Source organism: Hemitrygon akajei, chromosome 12 (genome assembly GCF_048418815.1).
Source record: "Hemitrygon akajei chromosome 12, sHemAka1.3, whole genome shotgun sequence".
Lineage (NCBI taxonomy): Eukaryota > Metazoa > Chordata > Chondrichthyes > Myliobatiformes > Dasyatidae > Hemitrygon > Hemitrygon akajei.
This window is the reverse complement of record NC_133135.1, coordinates 58,745,733-58,770,103: the sequence shown is the minus strand read 5'-3', so window position 1 is coordinate 58,770,103 and position 24,371 is coordinate 58,745,733. Positions and strand designations below refer to the sequence as shown.

At 39.4% G+C, this 24,371-nt stretch overlaps 1 protein-coding gene across 6 annotated transcripts in view; it reads left to right on the top strand.

The window, feature by feature from the left end:
- Window positions 1-16,513, top strand: part of raver2 (ribonucleoprotein, PTB-binding 2) — a 130,162-nt gene extending 113,649 nt beyond the window's left edge. For 4 of the 6 annotated variants that reach the window (XM_073063195.1, XM_073063194.1, XM_073063197.1 and 1 more), the window contains 3 exons: window positions 5,363-5,479; window positions 10,182-10,274; window positions 15,096-16,513. In XM_073063195.1, coding sequence (XP_072919296.1) covers window positions 5,363-5,479; window positions 10,182-10,274; window positions 15,096-15,242 — 357 coding nt within the window. In that variant the 3' untranslated portion in view covers window positions 15,243-16,513. Of the gene's footprint in view, window positions 1-5,362; window positions 5,480-10,181; window positions 10,275-14,884; window positions 14,949-15,095 lie in introns of all 6 variants that reach the window. The other 2 variants (XM_073063196.1, XM_073063193.1) reach the window with 2 other exon arrangements.
- Window positions 16,514-24,371: the final 7,858 nt, after the last annotated feature.

Here is a 24,371-nt window from a genome sequence, read left to right as displayed (position 1 = left end):
TGAAAAGCACAAGTCAGGAGATGGATACAAGAAAATTTCCAAGTCACTGAACATCTCATGGATTACATTTAAGTTAATCATTAAGAAATGGAAAGAATATGACACAGCTGTAAATCTGCCTAGAACAGATGTGCTCAAAAATTGACTGTGCAAGAAGGGATGAGTGGGGGAGTCCATCAAGAGAACTATAACAGCTCTGGAGGAGTTACAAGCTCCAGTGGCTGAGATGGGAGAGACTGTGCATACAACAACTGTTGCCCTGGTGCTTCACCAGTTGCAGCTTTATGCGAGAGTGGCAAAGAGAAAGCCACTGTTGGGGGGTGGGGGGGGGGGGGGGGAACTCACATGAAATCTCGGCTGGAGTTTACCAGAAGACATGTGGCAAAAGTCTCTCTGAAGTCAGCTGGAAGAAGGTTCAATGGTCCGATGAAAGCAAAATTGAGCTTTTTGGCCAGACTAAACACTATGTTTGGGATAAGCCAAACATCGCACATCATCAAAAACAACCATCTCTACCTTGAAGCATGGTGGTGGTGATTGCATCATGCTGTGGGGATGCTTCACTGCAGCAGGCCATGGTAGGTTTGTGAAGATAGAGGGTAAAATGAATGCAGCAAAATACAGGAAAATCCTGGAGGAAAACCTGATGCAGTTTGTAAGAGAACTGTGACTTGGGAGATTTGTTTTCCCAGCAAGACAACGACCCCAAGCATAAAGCCAAAGCTACTCAAGAATGGCTTAAGAACATTAAAGGTAAAACAAAAGCCAAGTTAGATCCCCTGTGATTCAATGTTGTAAAACAATATAATATGAAAGCTTCTAAGGAGGTTAAATACTTTTTATAGCCACTGTATTGTGCCTGGTTTTGCTTTGTAGGAGATGATGGCATTCAAGCTCTGCCATAGCTGTTTCACACTCCTCTGTGATTCAAGTTTAGTCTGGATTTACCACTTTGCACCTGAGATGGTTTTCTGAAAGTCATACCAGGATCTTTGCTACTTTTCAGGATCGTCAGTCATGAACACCACCTCTTTGTTGTACTTGTGTCTGGTGCATTGCTCTTGAGTCTCAACCTATATGTGGATAGAAGGATGGCCAGATGGTCAGAATGTTCAAAATGTGGATGATGGTTGAAATTTGGTAGGCATTCTTGATGTCAGTGTACCAGTGGGCATTTGTGTTGGGTCCTCTGGTGCTGCAGGTGTTGCGCTGATGATAGTTGGGCAGAGATTTCTTCAGGCTGGCCTTATTGAAGTCCCTGTCAAAGCTGAGAAAGGCGTCAGGGTAGGCAGTTTCTTGTTTGTAAATCATGGTGCTTGCTTGACATCTGCCTTAGGCGGTATGTAAACAGCAGTCAGGATCATGGCGGAGAGCTCTCTCAGTAAGTAGAAGAGTTGGCATTTAGTCATTAGATGTTCCAGGTTGGGAGAACAAGAGGAAGACAAGACCACTATATACGAACACTGCAATGAGTTTATCGTGAAGCAGGCGCCACATACGCTGTCCTTATGCAGCTTTCTGGTCCATGTGCTGTATTGAAAACCACTTGGCCTGGAGCAGGGTGTCTACAGTGTGGAGCAGTGTGCGTTCAGAATGTCTGTACCTGAACAGATGTGAGCGACTGAATGTTGGTTGATCACTTCTGATCTGGCACTGTTCGCTTTATTTGATGTTCACAGGATATGGACTTGCAGTGGAGGAATTATATATTTATATTGTAAATCTAGATGTACATGTCTTAGTTGGGATGATGTGAAGGAGAATGTGTAAGTATTGGTTTTGTTTCCAAGTGCATACTGGTTTTGTCCTCCTCTATTATAATTGTGGCTTTGGGAGGTCCTGTCAGAGTAATGTAGTGAGTAACTGCTTAGAGTAAATAAGGTCCAACAAGAGGGGCTGGTTGTTTCAGATTGTGTTGAGTAACTTGAGTGTTATTTGAGCTGCATTCATCCAATAAGCTGGGGAATGTTGCCTCACGTTCTTGACATGCACGTAAATGGTGGAAAGGTTTGGGAGGCAGGTTACTTACCAAAGTATTCTGAATTTTGATCTGTTCTCAAAGCCATAGTGTTTATGTGGCTCGTCCAGCTGAGTTTCTGATCAACTGTAATTTCCAGTATGTTGGTGGCAATCCAAACAATTGGGCTGATTTTTGCAGAATGGAGTTGAGCTATTTGAATGTTGAAATGGTACTCAGCTTGTCTAATGGAGAGTATTCTGTCACATTTCTGTGCTTCATAGGTAGTGTAAGTATTTGTGGAATTATGTGGTGAGTTAATTGCGATATAACACTTGCCCATCTTTTCACTTAATTATGTCTGATCCATGAAGGACCTCATCAAATGCCTGCTTATCCATACTTCCCTTCTTGAACAAGGGAACAGCACTGACAACTCTTAAGTCCTCTGGGACCTCACCTGTTGCTAGACCCACTTTCTAGCACTTGATCTGTAGTGTTCTACGCCTTACCAATTCATGTAAATTTATTGCTAAAATTTTGTAGAAGTACCTGTTTCCATCAGCACCACTTGCGTAATGCTTTATAGAATCAGTGACACTGTGGATAGAAAAAAGTACTACTTCAGATCCTCTTCCAGTCTCCAATCCCTTAAACCTGTTTCCTCTGATTTTATGTACCTTTGCCGTGGACAGACACTTTGCATGATCCAATATCTAATCATGCTTGTATCTCAGTCATATTTTCTCTTTTGTAATTTCATATTTGAAATTGTATCCCTTAGTCAGATAACTGTATCCTTTTTTCCATTCCAAAAGAAATAAGCATGGCTTCTTTCATCCATGATTGAAACACTCATTCCAGTCAACATCCTGGTAAATATCACTCCACATTGTCTCTAGAGAGTACATTTATATCCTTCCTAAGGTGTGGCAGCCAGAACTGCACATACTTCTAATTATTTTTTCCAGCTGCTTTCTTGAATAAAAATTCACATTTGCTGTCCCTGTCTTCTCTGACAACTCACTTGTGACCAGTGAAGAATTCAAAACCGTCAGAGCTGTCGCACTGTCCTCATTCATCTCCTGTTGAAGCCTGGGATACATTGCATCAGCCTCCAAAGGTGTTATCTGCCTTTAAACCATCTAAGAAATCCCCCTTTCTAGTGGTAACTTGTTCTAGAATTTCACCATTGAATCCACCAGCTATAATGTCCTTTTGCTTAGAGGGCAATATTCTAGAGCTAAGCTGATTGGTTGCTAGAGGATATGGCTATTCTCCTTTCTGATAGGTTAAACTACAGCTAATGGAAATGTTTTGAATCTTCCTGTGACCAAATTTACACCAAATAAAAGCAGCTCCTTATCGCTGCTTTTATTTCAGGCACAGTAATTATCACCACTCCCCTCAGGGATTTGTTTTTGTTTTCCAGCTTTGATCTGAAGATCAGTAATGAGGGCTAGAGTTGTACCTCTATAGCAGACAATTGCTAATTCGTGCTTGTTAATACTCAAGGCACCTTTCATTATTTTCATTATTTTCAAGATTTGAGAGCAGCCTGTAAAACAATATCTGGCCAAATTCCATTTGTTCTGTATCCTAAACAAAAAAAAAGCTGAACAAATTGAATATATGCCAGTACTCTATTTGTACTAGAAAATGCATCTAAAGGTGCAGCTCGATTCTGGAGCAAAATTCTCCAGTGCTTTGGCCTTTTGCTGTAGCCATTATTCAGGAGCTGCATTTAAACATTGTAAAACAATGTCCCAAATTGGTCATGTACAAGACACAGTGCATGCTAGCCAGTGAAAGCTGCTTTCAATAAGACAGAGTTAAGTGGTCTTAATGATAAACAGGTCAAAATTTCAGTCCTAATGCACAATTTGTATGTAGTTGTGGAAATTAAATAATTGGTCATAGGAGTAACGATGGACAGCCCTACCTTCAATGTTAATGAGGAAGAGAAAGCTAAGGTATGTAAATGAGTTAAATGAGTGGGCAGATATCTGGCTAATGAAATAGATGTGGAAAATAATTGGCAGGAAAGGTCTGGCAGTATAAAATCTAAATGGTGAGGGATTGCAGAGCTCTGAAATTCAAAATCATCATTAAAATCTAAAAAGTTTAGTCCAGGTAGAGCAAATGGGGAAAATATTGTGGTGAACTACATATATCTGCTCCTATGGCTCCTCCCACGGACCCTGGTATAAAGGCGATTGGAGACTGAGCCCGGCCTCAGTCTCCAGGATGTAGTGTGGTGGTCAAATGCTGCTTGTTCTTTCTTCCAGCCAATAAAAGCCTATATCTCGCCTCACGTCTCGGAGAGTTATTGATGGTGCATCAAATATGTTTTTTTTCTGGGGTATCTTTATCTCTGAAGGTCATGAGTACATAAAATCATTTTCTGAAGGTTGGCAGAAGCAGTGTATTTGAATGTTAAGACAGAGTTGGTTTCCTGATAAACAGATGAGTGAATGGTTACCAGCAGAAGGCAATGATTAAAAAAATGAAGTTGCACTCAAATCAGCTATTTAGTAAATTGGTAGGGGAATTGAGTAGCCCACTCCTTTGACATACGTCTTTGTACATCTGGCATATTTCTGTTTTAGTCACTGCTGTTTGCTGTGTATGTGAAATGAAGTGATTTTTTTTCAGCAGACGGCAGATTGTAGAAATGCAACTGTCTTTTACAGAGCGTAAACTTTATTCAGAAAGCCTGGTAAGAGTGAGCTTCAGTGTTAAGTGTACTAAGAAACTGAGATTGTTGGACAGACTTAATATACACTCAGTGGCTACTTTATTAGGTACAGGAGTAGAATCTGGTGCAGTCTTCAGTTGCTGTAGCTCATCTACTTCAAGGTTCAACTTGTTGCACTTTGCAACCATTGTTTAAAGCATGACTATATGTGTCACTATCACCTTCCTGTCAGCTTGAACCAGTCTGCCCATTCTCCTCAGACTTCTCATGAGCAAGGCATTGTCACCCACACAATTCACTGTAAATTTAGAGACTGTTGTTGGTGAAAATCCCAAGAGATCAGCAGTTTCTGAGATAATCAAACCATCCCGTATGGCAGCAACAGTCATTCCATGGTTAAAGTTACTTAGATCACATTTCTTCCCCATTCTGGATGTTTTGTCTGAACAACAACTGAGCCTCTTAATCATGGCTGATTAGATATTTGCATTAATGAGCAGGTGTAACTAATAAAGTGGCAGTTGAGTGTACTAAGTAATTATCCAACTCATGAAAGCTGTTGCAAGGTTTTTTCATAGCAATTTCCTGTAGTACAGTGAGAGAAGGTAGAAAGTTTTGCTTAAGCTCTTTCACAATGTAAGTGATGCCTTTGCCTTTTTTTAAAAAAGAGGCTCATCTCAAGAATTGACAATTACTTTTCCTTTCAGCATTTATCTACAAATGCCGATGTGGATTATGGCATGGCTGTACAAGTGATGCCTTCATATTACGCTGAGAGACAGTCCAACTTTCCTAGAGGTGTACGTACAAGCAAAATTTATATGGTAAGATGAAGGAATAAACCAGAATTTAACATTGGTTCAGATGTCTTTTGATGTTGTAAGTGTTCAGATTTTCCCATTTAAAAGTTCATTTCCTGATTAGAAAAAAAATACAGTAATTCCACATAGCTGTATAAGTTTATTTATTTGGAAATTGAATTCCTTTTAATCAAATTTGGGCAATGTTAATCAGGATTGGCAGATGAGAAGCACAAAATCTGAAGAGGGAGCAAATAAAGATTAGTAATGATTTTGAAAATGCATACACAAAAGATTGCAACAAATTCCCTATACTCTTGAGACAACTTAAAAACCCACACTATTACGAAAGGAAAATGCGATGCTTGCTCACGTCAGAACTGTTTTGCCAGTACCACACAAACCCACAATTTTGAACACCTGATAGGTAGGTGTGGGAAAGCACATGGGGAACAGCACAAGTCCCTCATTAAAATATTCACCATTTTCATTTGAAAATATTTCACTACCTTCATCGTTACTTGGTCAAAATTTTTTATGACAGTGCACCAGTGTCTTGGCAACTTTGAGCTGCAGTATTACAAAAAGTTTGCTTATAGCTATCGCACTTCATGGGCAAATGAGAATGAAAATAGGGGAAACAAATCCCAGTAAGATTCACATTATGTGAACTAATATAGATAATATATATAGGTTATATCTCTATGTTCATTAATGTAGTCTCCTAATGTGCACAGTAAGAGTAAAATAGCAATCCACAAAATGAATTCTGATTGCCGAGTACAAACCAGGGAATGTAATGCAAAAATGATGTTTTGTTTGTGAGTCAGTAAATAAACAAAACTGATTTGATACAGAGAAGAGCTGGGATGTTAAATGCATAAGTTGGAGTCTTGCATTATGGGAAATTACTCAGAGGATTTGATTTGAGCATTATACAGATGTTATTTTAAATTAAATCCCTGCATCTCCTTGCTTTGTGGCTAATTCTGTTTGCAAATTGTGAATGTGTTCTTATCTAAAAGTACTTTCAATTCATTTATTGAAAATTATTTTATTAACCCTAATCATGAACTATTACAGGCAGAGATAGTCACTTCCTGCTGTGAGCAACAGTTTGAAAGACTCAAACTGTGATGTTTACATGAGCATTCTTGATTCCGTCCTACAGCGAACTGTTTGGTTAATCCTCGGCATCACCTCACCAAGACAGAGTCCTTATGTCCAATGGTAAAATAAGAGACCTTGAGCAAGCTGTCTATGTTCTAAGTGTCTGTGTCTAAGTTCTAAAGTTTGGCAGAGTCGGTTAATTTAGAGTTCACCACTTCACCTATATCTGGGAGGAGGAGAATGTGTCTAGTAACTCCAGAGCTATAACTTTGGTCACATTTGAGAATGCTAAATCTAATTGTGATGGTAACAGAGGAACCTTTCTGCTATCTGCCAGTTAATTCATTTTCAGAGGCTACTTTAATTGGCTTCTCACAGTGGTTGATGGTGAATATGATTTAATCTGCATGTCATTTCTGCTCCTTGACCACTCAGAGTGGAGATGTAGCATTCATAGGGAATACACAGAGCCTCAGTGTGTAAATAGTGCAAAGTGCATACTAATTCTCACAGTAGCTGTGCCAGAGTCTGCAGGTCTTGTATTGGCCTTTATGGTCACATTGGATCTTGCAAAACTGCAAAGAACTGGTCTATGTATAAAAACAGGTTCACTTGGTAGCTTATCGATTCACTGTCAGTTATATCTTTCTGCTTTACTCATTTCCACTGGAAAGAGGAGATTGAACCTGAGGTACTGAATTTTATCTGGTCTTTCATAAAGTAGATTTTTTGTCTGGAATTAATTAGGAAATTTAATTTGTTTATAACTTTTGTAAAATAGTCAATTTGATTGCCTTTACACATTTTTTTGCAGGGGGGTGGAGTTGTGCTTTGTAAACAATGCATACTGTCATATAGTAGACATACAGTATGTTAACATTGTAGGATTTCTCTTTTTCCACAAAGTTGAATTCTGGTTCAAATCTGCAAATATCAATGTGGGGGATTTTATTTATCCCACCGTTAAAGAAAAGTTTTCTTGATCTTGTTTCATTTATGGAAGCTTTTTTGTTTTCACCACTGATACTTCCAATGCTATTAGTCTTTTACTTCTAAAGAGCAAGAACAAAACCTTAGAGATGTTGGTCAGTCCTGTTGTTGCAGAGTTGAACCTTTTTTAAAGAAAGGTCATTTTGGCTTTCATCTTGGTCTTTAGTCAAATACCTTTCCTCTGCTGAACTGATTCAGTTAGACTAGATTTGATCATCTGACTGTAAAGTAACTAATATTTGCTGGGCAGCAAACCATGGTGTCTCTGGCCTTAGAAGGTATAAAGTCAACTAAGATCTTTGTTTCATGATAATAACCATTGTTATACATCTCAAAAGGCCTGCAGTGATCAGCATTGTATAATATTAAAAAAAGTGCACTTGCTCATTCTTCTATACAAGTGCCTACAAGCATTACTTGCTAAAGAGAACTTTCAAATTAAGTTAAAATAATCTTTTATAGAAATGCATTGGTGGCTATCCATCAGAATAGATGGAATACTATACACTTCAACAAGAGAAAAGTTTTAAGTGGGAAACTCACCAAGTGGTTAGCTGAGAAATGTTAACAGTAGTGTCAAACATAGGAAAAACCCTATAATTGCGCAGTGAATTCTGAAGATTATATTTGGAAAAACAAGAGTGACAAAAAGATGAAGGGGAAAAACTGGAGTATAAGACAAAGCTACACACACAAAATGCTGAAGGAACTCAGCAGATCAGGCAGCATCTGTGGAAAAGGGTACAGTTGACGTTTCGGGCTGAGACCCTTCGACAGGACTGGAGAGAAAAGGGAGGTCATGGATAGACATATCGGAATGGGAAGTGGAATTAAAATAAGTGGCCACTGGGAGATCCCACTTTTAGAAAGCACAGGTGCTTTCTATCTATGTCCTCCTCTACTGTTGTGATGAGGCCACCCTAAGGCTGGAGAAACAGCACCTTTTATTCTGTCTGGGTAGCCTCCAACCTGATGGCATGAACAAACTTCTGGTAATGACCCCTCCCCTTTGCCATTCCTCATCCATCTCCTTATCTCCTGTTTGCCCATTGCCTCCCTCTTGTGCTCCTCCCCCACTTTTCTTTATTCCATGGCCGCAGGGCCTCTGTCCTCTTCTGTCAGATTTCCCCCACCTCCACTTCTCCAGCCCTCTATCTTTTTCACCAATCAACTTCCCAGCTCTTTACTTCACCCCTCCCGCTTCAGGTTTCATCTGTCATCTTGTGTTTCTCTCTCCTTTCCCCCCACCTTTTAAATCTGCTCTTCAGCTTTTTTCTCCAGTCCCGCCAAAAGGTCTCGACCCAAAATGTTGACTGTACTGTTTTCCATGGATGCTGCCTGGCTTGCTGAGTTCCTCCAGCATTTTGTGTGTGTTGCTTGATTTCCAGCATCTGCAGATTTTCTCTTGTTTGTACAAGACACAGCTATCAAGTAATATCTAAAAAGTGCTTCTATATAACTTTTAAAAGTTAATTTTAGAAAATGCATCAGGGGAATGATACAAATCAAGGAGACAAAAGAAACAATAAAATAAGTGATTGGATCCTTTTCACAATTATTTATAAGTAACATCAGGAAACTAATAGTAAATTGTGGAAAAAGTAGAAAACAAAAATTACATTAAATAGGGAAATGATACCTTCTGATTTCTTAAAACATTTGCCCAATAATTCCCTGGATTATGATAGATTCATCCAAAGATCTCTAAAGTTGATATTAAAAGTTGATACTATTTTAAACTTGCCAAAATTCGCTGGATGAGTGGGTGAAGGGAAGATGTTCAAAGTGATTATTCAAAGATACTGTGTCAAGCCATTACTTGGGTAAATGCAGCAAGCTTTTTTTGAAAGGAAATTGTGTATGACTAAGTTATTGAAGCTCCTTTGTGCTTCATGTATTTTTAGGTTTTTGGTAAGGTGTTATTTCAAACTTTGATTGTTGGAAGATTAAATGATATGATTTGTGAGGTAACATAGGCATGAATAGAAAATTGGATCACTAATAGAAAAAGAGACTGGGTTTGGAGTTTTGTCTTTTTTTGGGTTGGCAAAATTTATTGAATGATATGCCACAGGGATCAATACTGGGGCTTCAACTTATTCTATTTTCTTAAATGATTTGAAGGAACTCAAGGTGCAGTGATACAGTTGATAAATTCTTTGATAAGACAAAGGACAGCAAAATTATAAAGATGTCACAAAGAGAAAGATGGGTTAAGTGAGTGGATGGTGGTCCATCAAATGAAATATGATGGAGGTGGAGGGGGATGGGAAATATAGAAAGGTATTTTTAAATGAGAGATTGCAGAGAGGTTTTGGGATTAGTGCATGTTTTGCAAAAATAAACTAATGCAGGTAGATTAAGTTATTAAGAAAGCTAACAATGTTCTTGTTTTATTACAATAAAAATTGGATGCAAAAGTATGGGGAAAATAAATTGCTAAAGGAACTCGGGTAGCATCTATGGAGAAGAATAAACAGTTGATGTTTTGGGCTGAGACATTTCCCCAGGACTGGAAAGGATGGAGGTGGAAGATAGAATAAGAAACAGAGTTGGATGACTCCTTTTTAAACCTTGTCCCCTGACTTTTATATAGAAACATCTGATAGTATTTTTCCCTCCTTAGCAGGATCCTCCATCTTCAGCACAGCAATCACTTACCCCAGGGGATGGAATCCTGGGTCCAGTGCCTTTGGGAAACATAATGAATAATATCAAGGTAACAGTCAAATCCATTTTAGTTGACTGGTCTAAGAATTTAAATATAGATTATTTTATTGCTTGTTTAAGTGCATTAAATACCATAGGGAGAATTAAGTTATACTTTCTGTTCAGGATTCAGTGGATTTGTATAGTAATAGTGCTTAACTAACACAATGCCAGCAATAACTTGATCATTCAAATGAAACATCTGCCCTCTTTCTGTATTGTATTTTATTTTGTCAAAATAATGTATGTTAAAGAATTGTTAAAGTCATCACTCCGTCAACATCAATAAAACGGATGATGTGGTTTTTATCACAATGCTGTGGTGTGAACTTGCAATGTACAATTTAGCTGCCTGGATTTCTGCATGATAGTAGCCTAACTATATTTCAACATTTATAATAAGTTTTTCTGTTAAACAAAATCATTTTATAAATACAAATATGACTGTTTTCCTTTTGAAGAGAAGTGATATTAAAGATAGAATCTAATTAGCTATTTTGATGTCCAAGAATATTTTCTTTGTTTTCCCTTTGCCATTTTCTTCTGAAGGTTTTTGTATATTGAATTATGTTCTGTAGGTACTTAACTATATTTATTGATCATTATTTAGAAAAATGTTCAGTAATATTTTACAGTGTTAAAGATGATTTATAGTATTTTTCTGTGATTTTTGTCTTGGGCAAGCTATCAAACCAGGAGAATCAAAGCCTATTCTTATTTACACATGGTATCTAGATAATAACTAGATGCAAGTAGACAGCAAAATGTAACTTTACACATAGATTGCATATACATAAGGTGGTGAAGATCTCAGATAGGTGCTTGCTTATCTGTCTCAGAATTTAAGAAGGTCATCTTTGTCATGTTTTTCAATCAGTCGTGGATAATCCAGAAGATTTGGTTTATCTTCCTACTTAACTATACTACTCGCAGCAAATTAGTGACCTAGAAGTACTTGGTAGGTCACAGGAAACAAGCATTTGGCAGAAACCACACAGTCATGAAGAGTTGGAGAGAAAGAGCAAACTCCACACAAATAGCATCTGAGGTCAGGATCAAACACGGATCCCCAGAGCTATGAGGCTCTGGGACAGCTTCTTCTGCCAGGCCATCAGACTGCTTAATTCATGCTGACACAACTGTATTTCTATCTTATACTGACTATCCTGTTGTACATAATATTCATTATAAATTACTATAATTGCACATTTGCTGCTTTGTCATCACACTGACTCCTAAAATTAAAGCTTCTAAAAGAGCAAATATGTAATCAACAATGCAGCACTGGTTGCCAGCAGGTGGTAAGAGTGGACGCCCTCACCTCTACCCCTCTGAACCTCAATACAGGTGCCCTTCACGGCTGTGTAATAAGCCCCCTCCTTTACTCTCTGTATACCCATGACTGTGCCACCATCCACAGCTCCAATTTGCTAATTAAGTTTGCTGATGACACTACACTGATTGGCCTAATCTCAGATAATAATGAGGCAGCCTACAATGAGGAAGTCATCATCCCGACACGGTGTCAAGAAAAACAACTTCTCCCTCAATGTCACAAAAACAAAGGAGCTGGTTGTGGACTACAGGAGGAATGGAGACATTGATGTAGATATCAGTGGATCTGGGGTTGACAGTGTGAACTTTAGGTTCCTTGGCATAAACATCACTGAGGATCTCACATGGTCTGTACATACTGATTGTGTGGTGAAAAAGGCACAACAATGTCTCTTTCACCTCAGACAGTTGAAGAAGTTTGGTACGGCCCCCCAAATTCTAAGAATTTTCTATAGGGGCACGATTGAGAGCATCCTGACTGGCTGCATCACTGCCTGGTATGGGAACTGTACTTCCCTCTATCGCAGGACTCTGGAGAGAGTGGTATGGACAGCCCAGCGCATCTGTAGATGTGAACTTCCCACTATTCAGTACATTTACAAAGACAGATGTGTAAAAAGGGCCCAAAGGACCATTGGAGACCCGAGTCACCCCAATCACAAACTGTTCCAGCTGCTACTATCCAGGAAATGGTACCACAGCATAAAAGCCAGGACCAACAGGCTCCGGAACAGCTTCTTCCACCTGGCCATCAGACTGCTTAATTCATGCTGATGCAACTGTATTACTATGTTATACTGACTATCCTGTTGTACATAATATTCATTATAAATTACTATAATTGCACATTTGAATGGAGACATATGTAAAGATTTTTACTTTTCGTGTACATGAAGCATGTAAGTAATAAAGTCAATACAATTCAATTCAACTCCCTGACCAGAATTAGTACAGCATTCCAAGCAGGACATAAAGAATAGAGTTTAATTGATTGTGAGGGACCGGTAGGGAAAAATGTTAATAGTTGAAAATGTTAGTGTGACAAGGAGCAAAATAACTGGCAGTTTGTGAGAAACTAGCAGAGGCTCAGTTGTTTGCATTGGGATGAACTGAAGTGCAAATGTGTCATTTGCATTAATAGCCAACACAACCGAGGGATGTGTTGAGGGCAGCCTGTAAGTGTTGCCACACATTCTGACACCAATATAGTATGCCCAAAATATTTAGCAGAATAACACAACAAAGCATCAGCACAACAAGCTCCTTTCCTAACCATCCACAAATCTCAGGTACTGATGCTGCCTCCAACCTGCAGTCCTTGGCCTTGGACGCTTAGACTAGCAGAAAATTGGATCTCCAGCCTTCAGTCCATGACCCAGACTTGCAGACATAAGACTTATGACTTCCAGATATGCTGACAGGGGCTTCATCCTTCAGGCTTTGATCTCCAAATTTGCTGACGTTGGCCTCCAGTATCAACCCCAAGATCTGCTGAGCAGGAGACTTTGGACTTCTAGTCTTGCACAGACCTCTGACTCCAGGACTCACTGACCTGGTGTTTAGCAGCCTCATCCTCAGGGCCTGCCAGCTACAGTCCTTGACCAGGTCTTCATCCTCAGCGCCTGCTGCCTGACCCCCGGAGGTTGTTTGTCTTCAACTTCCGACCCGGACTCCTACCACCATTTACTACCCCTAATCTCTAACACCCCCTCATCCCTGTCCCTAAATCCTAACTTGACCCCCTAACACCCCACAATGTCCTGAAAATGTACCAGGTAGGTTAATTGATCATTGTAAATTGTCTCATAATTAGGTTGAGTTCAATCAGGATTGATGGGAGTTGCTGGGCAGTGCTGTTCAAAGGGCTGGAAAGGCCTTTTCCATGCTGTAGCTTTAAAAATGAATATCCCTATGAATTTTTAAAAAACAAGCACATATAAGCCATAACCTCAATGGACCTTGCACCTTGACGCTTTCTTGACCAGACATCTTTATTATTGTATACAAATTTGTTCTGTTTACGATGAAGTAAAAGTGGTTCAGCTTAAGCATTGCATGTTCATATATAAAAAGTACTGGGCAATGAAGTCTGTGTCCACATCTTTAGCCCTGAGTTCAGCTATTGTCTGAGCTCTGGACTAGATAGAAATTAAAACTGTTACAAATTTTGGTGTTTGTGGAAGTTAAAAGAAATCTCATATACTGCATGCAACTCCCAACCCCCTCCCCCTCCACATCATTGTGTAGTTATTTAAAACACTCAAAATATTCAATTTCAGGTATTACCTTTTCATCCAGTAGTTCATTTGCTCTCATTTTAGACAGCTCCCTACACTTCCACCAGATTGAACTGATGCAGCTTCAACAGTACAGTTCCCAATTTAAGAGTATGGAAATTTGCGAGAATTCAATAGACACTGCAGAAATCTTGGAGCCGTTGTTTTGATTGAAAGACTGCAATGAAGCCTTTACTTTAGAATGAGCCAGTTTTCCAATGAAGGTCTTTGTAGATAGATAGATAGATAGATAGATACTTTATTCATCCCCATGGGGAAATTCAACATTTTTTCCAATGTCCCATACACTTGTTGTAGCAAAAACTCATTACATACAATACTTAACTCAGTAATAATATGATATGCATCTAAATCACTAACTCAAAAAGCATTAATAATAGCTTTAAAAAAAAAGTTCTTAAGTCCTGGCAGTTGAATTGTAAAGCCTAATGGCATTGGGGAGTATTGACCTCTTCATCCTGTCTGAGGAGCATTGCATCGACAGTAACCTGTCGCTGAAACTGCTTCTCTGTCTCTGGATGGTGCTATGTAGAGGATGTTCAGGGTTTTCCATAATTGACCGTAGCCTACTCAGCGCCCTTCGCTCAGCTACCGATGTTAAACTCTCCAGTACTTTGCCCACGACAGAGCCCGCCTTCCTTATCAGCTTATTAAGACGTGAGGCGTCCTTCTTCTTAATGCTTCCTCCCCAACACGCCACCACAAAGAAGAGGGCGCTCTCAACAACTGACCTATAGAACATCATCAGCATCTCACTGCAGACATTTGAGGGAGTCCTGAGGAACAATGGATATCTACCAAACACTGGTGCTTTGAGTTTTGAAATATAGTTAGACCCTTGATAAGGTGATGTGATTTCAGACTACTTCAATGAGTTTTGATATGTCCATTTCATTAGAGGTTATTATATAATGATTAGAAATGGAAACAGTTTGTTTGCTCAGCTTCACCTTTAAACACTCTTTCTTCCTTTAATCTTTCTCCACAGCTGACACCATCATTGGTCATAACAGTGATCAAAGGTCAAAGCTGATAGGTTTTTGTTACATATGGTAGGTTTTTGTTACGTATGGTTCATTTGCTGGAGTATCTTTATCTGATATTCTGATTTTCCATGAAAAAAATAGTGTGGCTATCAAACATACTTTTGACGCATATTTTTGCCTGAATTTGAGATTGAGCTCTTGTTTCTCTTTAAGTCTCCAGTGACTGGCCAGAAACGTGCATCTACCTACCTCCTACCTTCCCCAGAAGTGAGCCCTGATGGCAGCTACGTTGGCCAACACTCGCAAGGCCTGGGTGGTCATTATGCTGATTCCTATCACAAGAAAAAGAGAATATTTTGATACGCAATTACTTAGCTGTTCTTTCTTTTACTTAATACTGGGACATTGTTTGAAATGTGAAACTGTCCAATGTCAGTTCATTTTTGTTTAGAAAAAATGGATTTTAAATTAAGTTTTAATGAAAGTTCTTTAAATTTTATTTGTTGAAATTGAATTTTTAAAAAAATACTTTTGACCTTCTCTGCACTGCACCCCTGAAGCAGGTTGAGCAAGATTAACATGCATTTAGGTTCACGCTTGATGCAAGCTGTTCAGGCATAATTGTTTGAATCTAGCTGTACAATCTAGTTTCAAATTGGAAGATTTTGCAGAGTCGAACCAACTTTAGCATATTTAGTTGAATTTGGAGCAGTTCATAATATTTGAATGTTTCACTGTATGATGGTGTTTGGGGAAGTGAAATGGACTATGAAAAGATAAATGTAAATCCTTTTCCCACTTCAATTTATTTTAACCCTCCAATCACTTCACATCATGTACATTTTTATTTAGTTATTGAAGTACACTATTTAAAAAAATAATTAGATCACAAGTTTATGCCATACATTTAAAATGTACATGGAAATAAGTTTTAACCATGAATGACCCACTTGCTCTCTGACTGCATGGTCTTGTTTATTTGATATAGTTTTGTCTTTAGATTTACACTATGCAGTACACACTGTCTCCACAAACCAAAGCAAAAATGTTCATTTTTGTGTAAGATTTTAATACTTAAGCATTTTCAGCTATTTTTTTAAAATTTCCTCATTCCCTCAAAGAGATGGGTTTTTTCCCCCTGTTGATTTGAATGTTTCTGCTGGGTCCATGTTTTCTTGATTGAATAATTATTTTGAGAATTTTCAATTTATTAGTGTGTTGCATACTGGTTAGTGGAATGGAATTGTTTGGGAACTATGGGTTTGCAGTGTTTGCCTAGGAAAAATATGGGAGTAATTTCACTGCAGTTGAACCTTAAACATCTTTTGCCTGTTTTTGAAGAGCAAAGCAAATCTTGATTTCCCACCACTCCTCCCACCCCCCCCCCCCATTTTTCTTTGTCCTTTTTTGTTTTATTAGGTGAATTTAAGAGTTTTAAAAAAAACATTCGTCTTGGCTGTTCCAAGGCATTATCTTAATATTGTGATACTGTAATATTGTTTGTACTACCTGAAACCTTCATGATCTAGCTCAAATTTTACCAAAAGGGCATTTGGGGGAAAACCTGAAGTGGCTATGTCAAATACAATTTGTTCTGGAAATAAAATTGTCTGTTTAATACAGGTCAGAAAGCCTTTTTGTTTTGCTCACTGCTGTTGTGTCAGAATAGTTAGTTGGGAGAGTTGGAAAATTCAAGTACTGTATGCCAATTAATTTATTAATAAGTTTCATGGATGAAGTCCTGTCACCAAATGTTCCCAGGAAGCATTCCCTTCACAAATATTAAACTGTATGAGGACAGAATGAGATAAAGAGATTATTGGAGCAAGTAGCAGTGGGTTCAATACTTACTTATTCTATAAGTTGTCTATAGATGCCCAAAATAATAATAGCCACTTAAGTTGATTTGAATAGTAATATAGATAAATTAGTGGTAGTTTCTGTATTTTGTGATAATGCTTTTACAAAGCACTTAAGGTATTCAGTGAAGCTAGAATAACACTTGACCCACATAAGGGTAATAGTGAAGGACACCCTGGAGAAAACCGATTCACTCCTTTTTATAAGTCAACTTGGATTATATGGAATCAACTTTGACTCTAGTTGATACTTCAAAAATTGTTTAAAACCTTTGCACATGTGCAATGCTTGATTCAGTGCAGATGGTTGTTCCTCTGTTTTTAAACCATTTGAAATTTAATGATTGGTTACTAATATAGATCTTGAATGTGGTGACTTTATTTGTAATACTGTTAGCTGGAAGCAGGAAACTGACAATCCATGCCATGTTTGTTGTTTCTGATGTGGTTACCCTTGATGAAGGTGATTGTGCAGAAGCAGCTATTTTGGAACAGAAAGTGCAGTGTCAACAAGGCTAACAAGGTGTAAGTGATGCAGCAGTGTTCTAAAGAAAGGAGATTCAGATAATAAGTTCAACCTGCCCATTATCCACCCTTTTTGAAGCTGAATTTAACTATCAGAAGTTCCTAGTCATGATTGAAGCAGAAGTTAATGTTATCTAGTTCTATCTTGTGTTTTGGAGTCCTACAAGTCCGTCCTGCAAATCCTCTTTGTTCAATGGTGAATATATGATCCACGAGTTAATCAAATAGGCAATGATAATCCAGAAGTGATAGCTTCTGAAGTACTCCAGAAGGTTATTCTGTACCATCTAAATAGTTTACTATCTATTTGCTGTTTAAATACCTTTATAATGAACAAGTTCAAGAGAGCGGAATTGTCCAAGTGCAATGGCTTTTCTCCTTTAAAACTCTCCCACAGAAGCCTCCTGTCATTGTTGGATATGACAAACAACCAACTATAATGGTGAGAATAATCAGTGTCATAAAAAGTAAATCTTTTGAGGAAATCTCTATTTATCTTGCAGATAGTAAATAATGTGACATTCGGGTTGATACTTTCCATATAGTATTTGATATTTTGATATTTACCATATGGTAGATTACTCTTTAATTTGTCCGTATCTCCATATATGCAAATAAATAGCTTGTACCATTGCACCTTCTGGTATTGCTTTTACTGGATTTCTGTTCAACTACCAAATTAATATTTGTGTAGATTTCTAAATGTTTTCAGTCTAATTTTTCCAGCTGTATGTCAGCTTTGTGCAGCTTTCACCAGGTCTTAGCACCAAAAGAAATGGCCATAAATGAGATGGATAAGAAATATTCCAATTAGCTACTTTTTTTTGCTTTTTCCTGTAAGCCACTTACCATCTCTTAGTTGTTGATTATAAGCTTGTCTTGGAGGCAATGACTAATTTTCAGGACATCAGTACAGGCAACCCATCAAAATCAAGCAGGCAGCAGGAGAGGATACAAGTACAGATGCAATTTAAAAGTAGTGGATTTTGCTGATGGAAAATTGAATTACAAGATGGAAGGTATAAGGAGAATTTGTCAGGGTGGGTGAATCAGAAGAAAAGAATGGAGGAATTTGGTGAAACAGTGACATTGGAAAACTGGTTGCTGAGAATGACATTGAAATACATATAAAAATGAAGTTAGGGCAGATTTATCAAAGTCTCTGTTTACCTGAAGGATGAGCTTAAAGATCAGATTTTGGATAAGATGAATTGTGATGGAAGGCTCATGTCAAGCTTGGAGGGCTAAGACAAGAACCTAAGAAATAGGAGTAAGAGTTGGCAGTGGTCCTATGTGCCAGCTTGGCCACTCATTAACTTTATGGCTGATGTTCTACCATGGTGCCATTTTCTTCAATGTTACTTTGCAATTGGTATAAAATGAACTGAATGTACAAAGTACATTTATTATCAAAGTATGTATGCAGTATACAACTCTGAAATTTGCTTTCCTCAAAGACAGTAACAAAACAAAGAAGAATCATGGAACCAACTCGTCCAAAGAAAAAACATCAAACCCCCTTCCCCCACGTAAAAGGTAACAGAGAAAAAGACTGAACGTACAGAATGAAAAAGAAAAACACAAAATCAAAAGGCATATTTCAGTATAGTTTAGGCTCTTCTAGGGTCTTGGAAGGATGGAGGCAAGTGATGATGTAGACATAGATGTATCTAGACTTGACGGTATGATGTCAGGCATAGTGAGTAAATGTTAGAATGCCATTGTGTTAATGGTTGTATTTATGGGAACCAGCAGAATGGCTTTGATTTTGCCAGGTCAAGTTGGTGGAAATTCAGGTGCATTTACAACCTAAGCATATACAACCAATGCACAGAGTCATCCAAACAATAGCTTGATAAAGTCAGATGTCCCAATATTACAGTGGAATAAAGGGAGTTACAGAGACATGTGAAAGCAGTTGGCCAGAACTGATTAGAAAATAACACTGGCAAGAATGATGGCAGAGCAGCAATGGCTGGAATTTTTTGGAAGCAACTAGGAAGGCAAGGGATCCCAAATAGGAAGGAGAATTCTAAAGGCAAGATGATGCAACAGTGGTTAACAGAAGTCAAAGCCACCCAAGATGCCAAAGCATATAACAGCAAAAAATAGTGGGAAGTTAGAGGATTGGGAAGCTTTTAAAAACTAACAGAAGACAACTTAAAAAAAAAATCATTAAGAAGGTAATAATAGAATACAAAAGTAAGCAAGCCAATAATATTAAAGAGGATACCAAAAGTTTCTTCTGATGCATAAAGTGTAAAAGGCGAGAGTGGATATTGGACTGCTGGAAAATTATGCTGAAGAGGTAGTAATGGGGCACAAGGAAATGGTGGATAAACTGAATAATTAGTTCACATCACTTCAATATGGAAGATGCCAGCAGTATGGTGGAAGTTCCAGGTGTCAGGGGTCATGAAGTGTGTGAAGTTACCATTACTAGAGAGAAGGTTCTTGGGAAACTAAAAGATCTGAAGATAGATAAGTCATCTGGACCAGTTGGTGTACACCCCAGGATTCTGAAGGAGGTGGCTAAAGAGATTGTGGAGGCATTAGTGTTGATTTTTCCAGAGTCATTAGATTCGGGAATGGTTCTGGAAGACTGGAAAATTGCAAATATTACTCCACTCTTCAGGAAAGGAAGGAGATAAAAGAAAGGAAAGTGCAGGCCAGTTAATCCGACCTCAGTGGTTGGGAAGATGTTGGAGTCAGTTATTAAGGATGAGGTCTCGGGATACTTGGAGACACGATTAAAAAAGGCTGTAGTCTGCATGAATTCCTCAAGGGAAAATCTTGCCTGACAAATCTGTTGGAATTCTTTGAAGAAGTAACAAGCACGATAAATAAAGGAGAGTCGGTTGATGTTGTGTACTTGGATTTTCAGAAGGTCTTTGACAAGATACCATACATGAGGCTGCTTATCAAGCTACAAGCCCATGGTATTACAGGAAAGATTCTAGCATGGATAAAGTAGTGGCTGATTGCCAGGAAACAAAGAGTGGGAATAAAAGGAGCCTTTTCTGGTTGACTGCCAGTGTTCTACAGGGTTCTGTGTTGGGAGCAATTTTTTTTAATGTTATGTGACAGTGATTTGGATGATGGAATTGATGACTTTGTTGCAAAGTTTGCAGACAATATGAAGATAGTTGTAGGGGCAGGTTGCTTTGAGGAAGTAGAGAAAGCTCCAGAAGGACTCGGATTAGGAGAATGGGCAGGGACGTTGTAGATGGAATAGTGTTGGGAAATGTCTGGTCATGCACTTTGGTAGAATAAATGAACGGGGTGACTATTTTCTAAATGGAGAGAAAATACAAAAAAACTGAGGCACAAGGAGACATGGGAGTCCTTGTACAGGGTTCTCTAAAGGTTATTTTGCAGGTTGAGTCTGTGGTGAGGAAGGAAAATGCAACATTAGCATTCATTTTAAGATGAAAAGCTGGAGAAACTGATCAGCTCATCCATAAGGAAGTGGCTTGGTCTCAGGTGCCTCAGCAGCATAGGGCTCTATGGCGAAGGAGTCCTAGAGCTACCCATTTCCATTCTTTCAGAGGAGTACAAGTGCACCAAAGTAAGACTGGAGATGATGTTAACAGAGGCGAGTGATCCATTTGCAGCACAAACTGCCCTCATCCTGGATACTGGGAGGAAATGGACTCCATCAGAAGCAACCGAGCAAGCAAAGGCGGCACTCAAGTAGAGGGACATTATGAGCCGAGTGCAGCAAGGGAGAAGTGGTCTTGGTCTTGGGGACAGTACACCAGTCTGGAACAAGGCTGCTTCATCTCAGAAATGCAGGCTCATGACGCAGGAGATACGTCGGCAGGAGGAGGCGGCAAGATGCGCAAAAGCCATTGCTCAGACAAGACAAGGGCAATGGATGAGATGGAGGGAGTGGAGAAAAGAAAGATCTCCTGGAGAGAGCTGTGGGAGATGGAGACAGAGCAAGCTTCACCATCAGGGCTGCGTACGATGTCTTGACGTCTCCCATGAATCTCTGCGAATGGTATGGAGAGGACCCCATGTGCTCCCTCTGCCCGACTTCAGCAACACTAAAGCACATTCTGGTGGGCTGCAAGACCAGCCTCACTCAAGGCCGATACACCTGTCAGCACAACCTGGTGCTACGGTGTCTTGCAGCAGTACTGGAAAGTCGGCGGACGAGCATCAACGCTCTCCCTGCCCCTTCATCCCACAGCATTTGTCCAGAAGGTGAGGGTCAAGCCAGACTCGCCACATCAAGACCAGACACTGGGTGGCTAGGCGGGGCACATGATTGGAAGATGGTGGTAGACTTAGGCCAGAGGCTCTGCTTCCCAACTGAAATCGCGGAAACCAACCTCATACCAGACATTGTGCTATGGTTGGCCTCTCTCCATCTCGTTTACATCGTCGAGCTTACATTGCCCTGGGAGGATGCAGTGGAAGAGGCCCATGAGTGCAAGAAGCTGAGGTATGCTGAGCTTGCAGCTGATGTGCAGCAACGTGGCTGGAAAGCAAGGGTGCAACCGGTCAAAGTAGACTGCAGAGGATTTGTAGCCACATCATCATCAAGGCTACTCTGGGAGTTGGGAGTGTGAGGGAAGACACACCGACAAGCAGTCAAAGACCTCTCCAGAGCTGCTGAAAAGGGTAGTCAGTGGCTCTGGATGAAGAGAAACAATTCCATCTGGGTCCCCCAGTGAGTGAATGGCATCTAGGGGGTGAGCCCAGGACGTCAGGATTCACTGCTGAACCCACTGGAGGTGTCATGGGCCTATCAGCAAAACACTGAGGAAAGAAGGTGCCCACTTGATACCCAGAAGATGCCACCACTCACTTGGCTACCCTGCAGAGTCTATGCAGCATGTCTCAGGAGTGCAAATAAGGGATATTAACATCTAGTCCTACATAATATACCTGTCACCCATGACTTCCTAAAAGCAGAAACAAACTACTGAATAATTGTAAATTGACTAGACCTCTAGAGAAGTAATCAGTTAAAGCCCCAACTGCTGATTTTACAGTGGAGAGACATTTAATTACAACAGCTGAATATGTTTGAACCTACCATTATTTGGTGTCCTCATAGGACACCCTTGGAAGAGGTTCTCCTCTGGTTTGAGTTTTACTTGGCTTCCTTGATGCCACAACTATTGAAATGCTGTCTTGATATCTATGTTTCTCTCCAGGCCCTGGAATTTGGCCGATGTCCATTTTAAGGCTAGGGATGCCAACTCTGGATATGTTCTGAGATTTTTGATCACATAACTTAATGGCATTAGGTTGACTGGCTTGTATTGCGTTTCTCATTGGCCCAACATTTTGATTGTGTCTTTAGTGCAAATTGAGTATAAGTTGCAATCTCCATCTTAAGCTTATGCAAATGTTCAGTTTTAAAGTGAATTCCGTGGTTGGGAAGATGTTAGTCAATTACCAAGGATGAGGTGATGGAGTACTTGGTGACACAGGACAAGATAATACAAGGTCAGCATGGTTTCCTTCAGAGAAAATCCTGCCTGATGAACCTGTGGGAATTCTTTGAGGAGATTACAAGTAGGATGGATATAGGGGATGCAGTGGATCTTGTAAGTTTGGACTTTTCAGAAGGCCTTTGACAAAGTGCTGCACATGAGGCTGCTTATCAAGTAAAGAGCCCAAGGTATTACAGGAAAGTTACTAACATGGTTAGAGCATTGGGTGTATGGTAGGAGGCAGTAAGTGGGAATAAAAGGGTCCTTTCCCAGTTGGCTGCCAGTGACTAGTGGTGTTCCACAGGGGTTGGTGTTGGGATTACTTTATGCTAAGTTTGCAGTTGATACGAAGATTGGTAGGGGGCAGGTAGTGTTGAGTAAACAGGTAGGATGCAGAAGGACTTAGATTAAGAGAATGGGCAAGAAAGTGGCAAATGAAATACAATGTTGGAAAATGCATGGTCGTGCACTTTAGTAGTAGAAAAAATTGTGCAGACTATTTTCTAAATGGTGAGAAAATCCAAATATCTGAGATGCAAAGGGACTTGGGAGTCCTTGAGCAGAACACCCTGAAGGTGAATTTGCAAGTCGAGTCGGTGGTGAGGAAGGTAAATACCATGTTAGCGTTCATTTCAAGAGGTCTGGAATACAAGAGCAAGGATGTGATGCTGAGGCTTTATAAGGCACTGGTGAGGCCTCACCTTGAGTATTGTGAAGAGTTTTAGACCCCTCATCTTAGAAAAGATGTGCTGGCATTGGAGAGGGTCCAGAGGAGGTTCACAAGGATGATTTCAAGAATGAAAGGTTTATTGTACAGGGACGTTTGATGGCTCTGGGTCTGTACTCGCTGGAACTCAGAAGGAAGAGCGGGGATCTCATTGAAACTTTTTGAATGTTGAAAGGCCTAGACAGAGTAGATGTGGAAAGGATGTTTTCCATGGTGGGAGAGACTTGGACAAGAGGGCCCAGCCTCAGGATAGAGGGGCACCCTTTCAAAACAGCTGCAGAGAAATTTCTTTAGCTAAAGGGTGGTGAATTTGTAGAATTTGTTGCCACATGCAGCTGTGGAGACCAGGTCTTTGGGTGTATTTAAGGCAGAGATTGATAGGTTCCTGATTGGACATGGCATCAAAGGTTACGGGGAGAAGGCTGGGAATTGGGGTTGAGGAAGAGAAAAAACTATAGAATCAGCCATGATTGAATGGCAGAGCAGACTTGATGGGCCAGATTGCCTGATTTTGCTCCTATGTCTTATAGTCTTATTAATTTATTTTCAAAGGGTTAAATGATGTTTGTTATTTTGCCTGTGTATATGTATAAACAGTATATGTCTGCATTAGTTAACTTCATTATTCATAAAATGTGTGAAATAACATACTATTTAGAAAACTTAACATTAATTAGACTCAATCTCACAGCAGTTGAGTTCCTGTTGAATGCTTTTGCTCATCTTTTTCTTAAATTTGTACTTTACATAGCTTCTTGTTGCTTTCTGCAACTCTGGGGGCTTTTTGAATTGAACATCTAACTCTTGGTACAACATATAATAATTCATTTGTATTTATGGGCTTGCTTTTGGATTGAAGAATAACATGGAAATAGTGCAGTGATGGATTATGGGGGAAAATGTCATTACAACAAGCATTTGACATGGA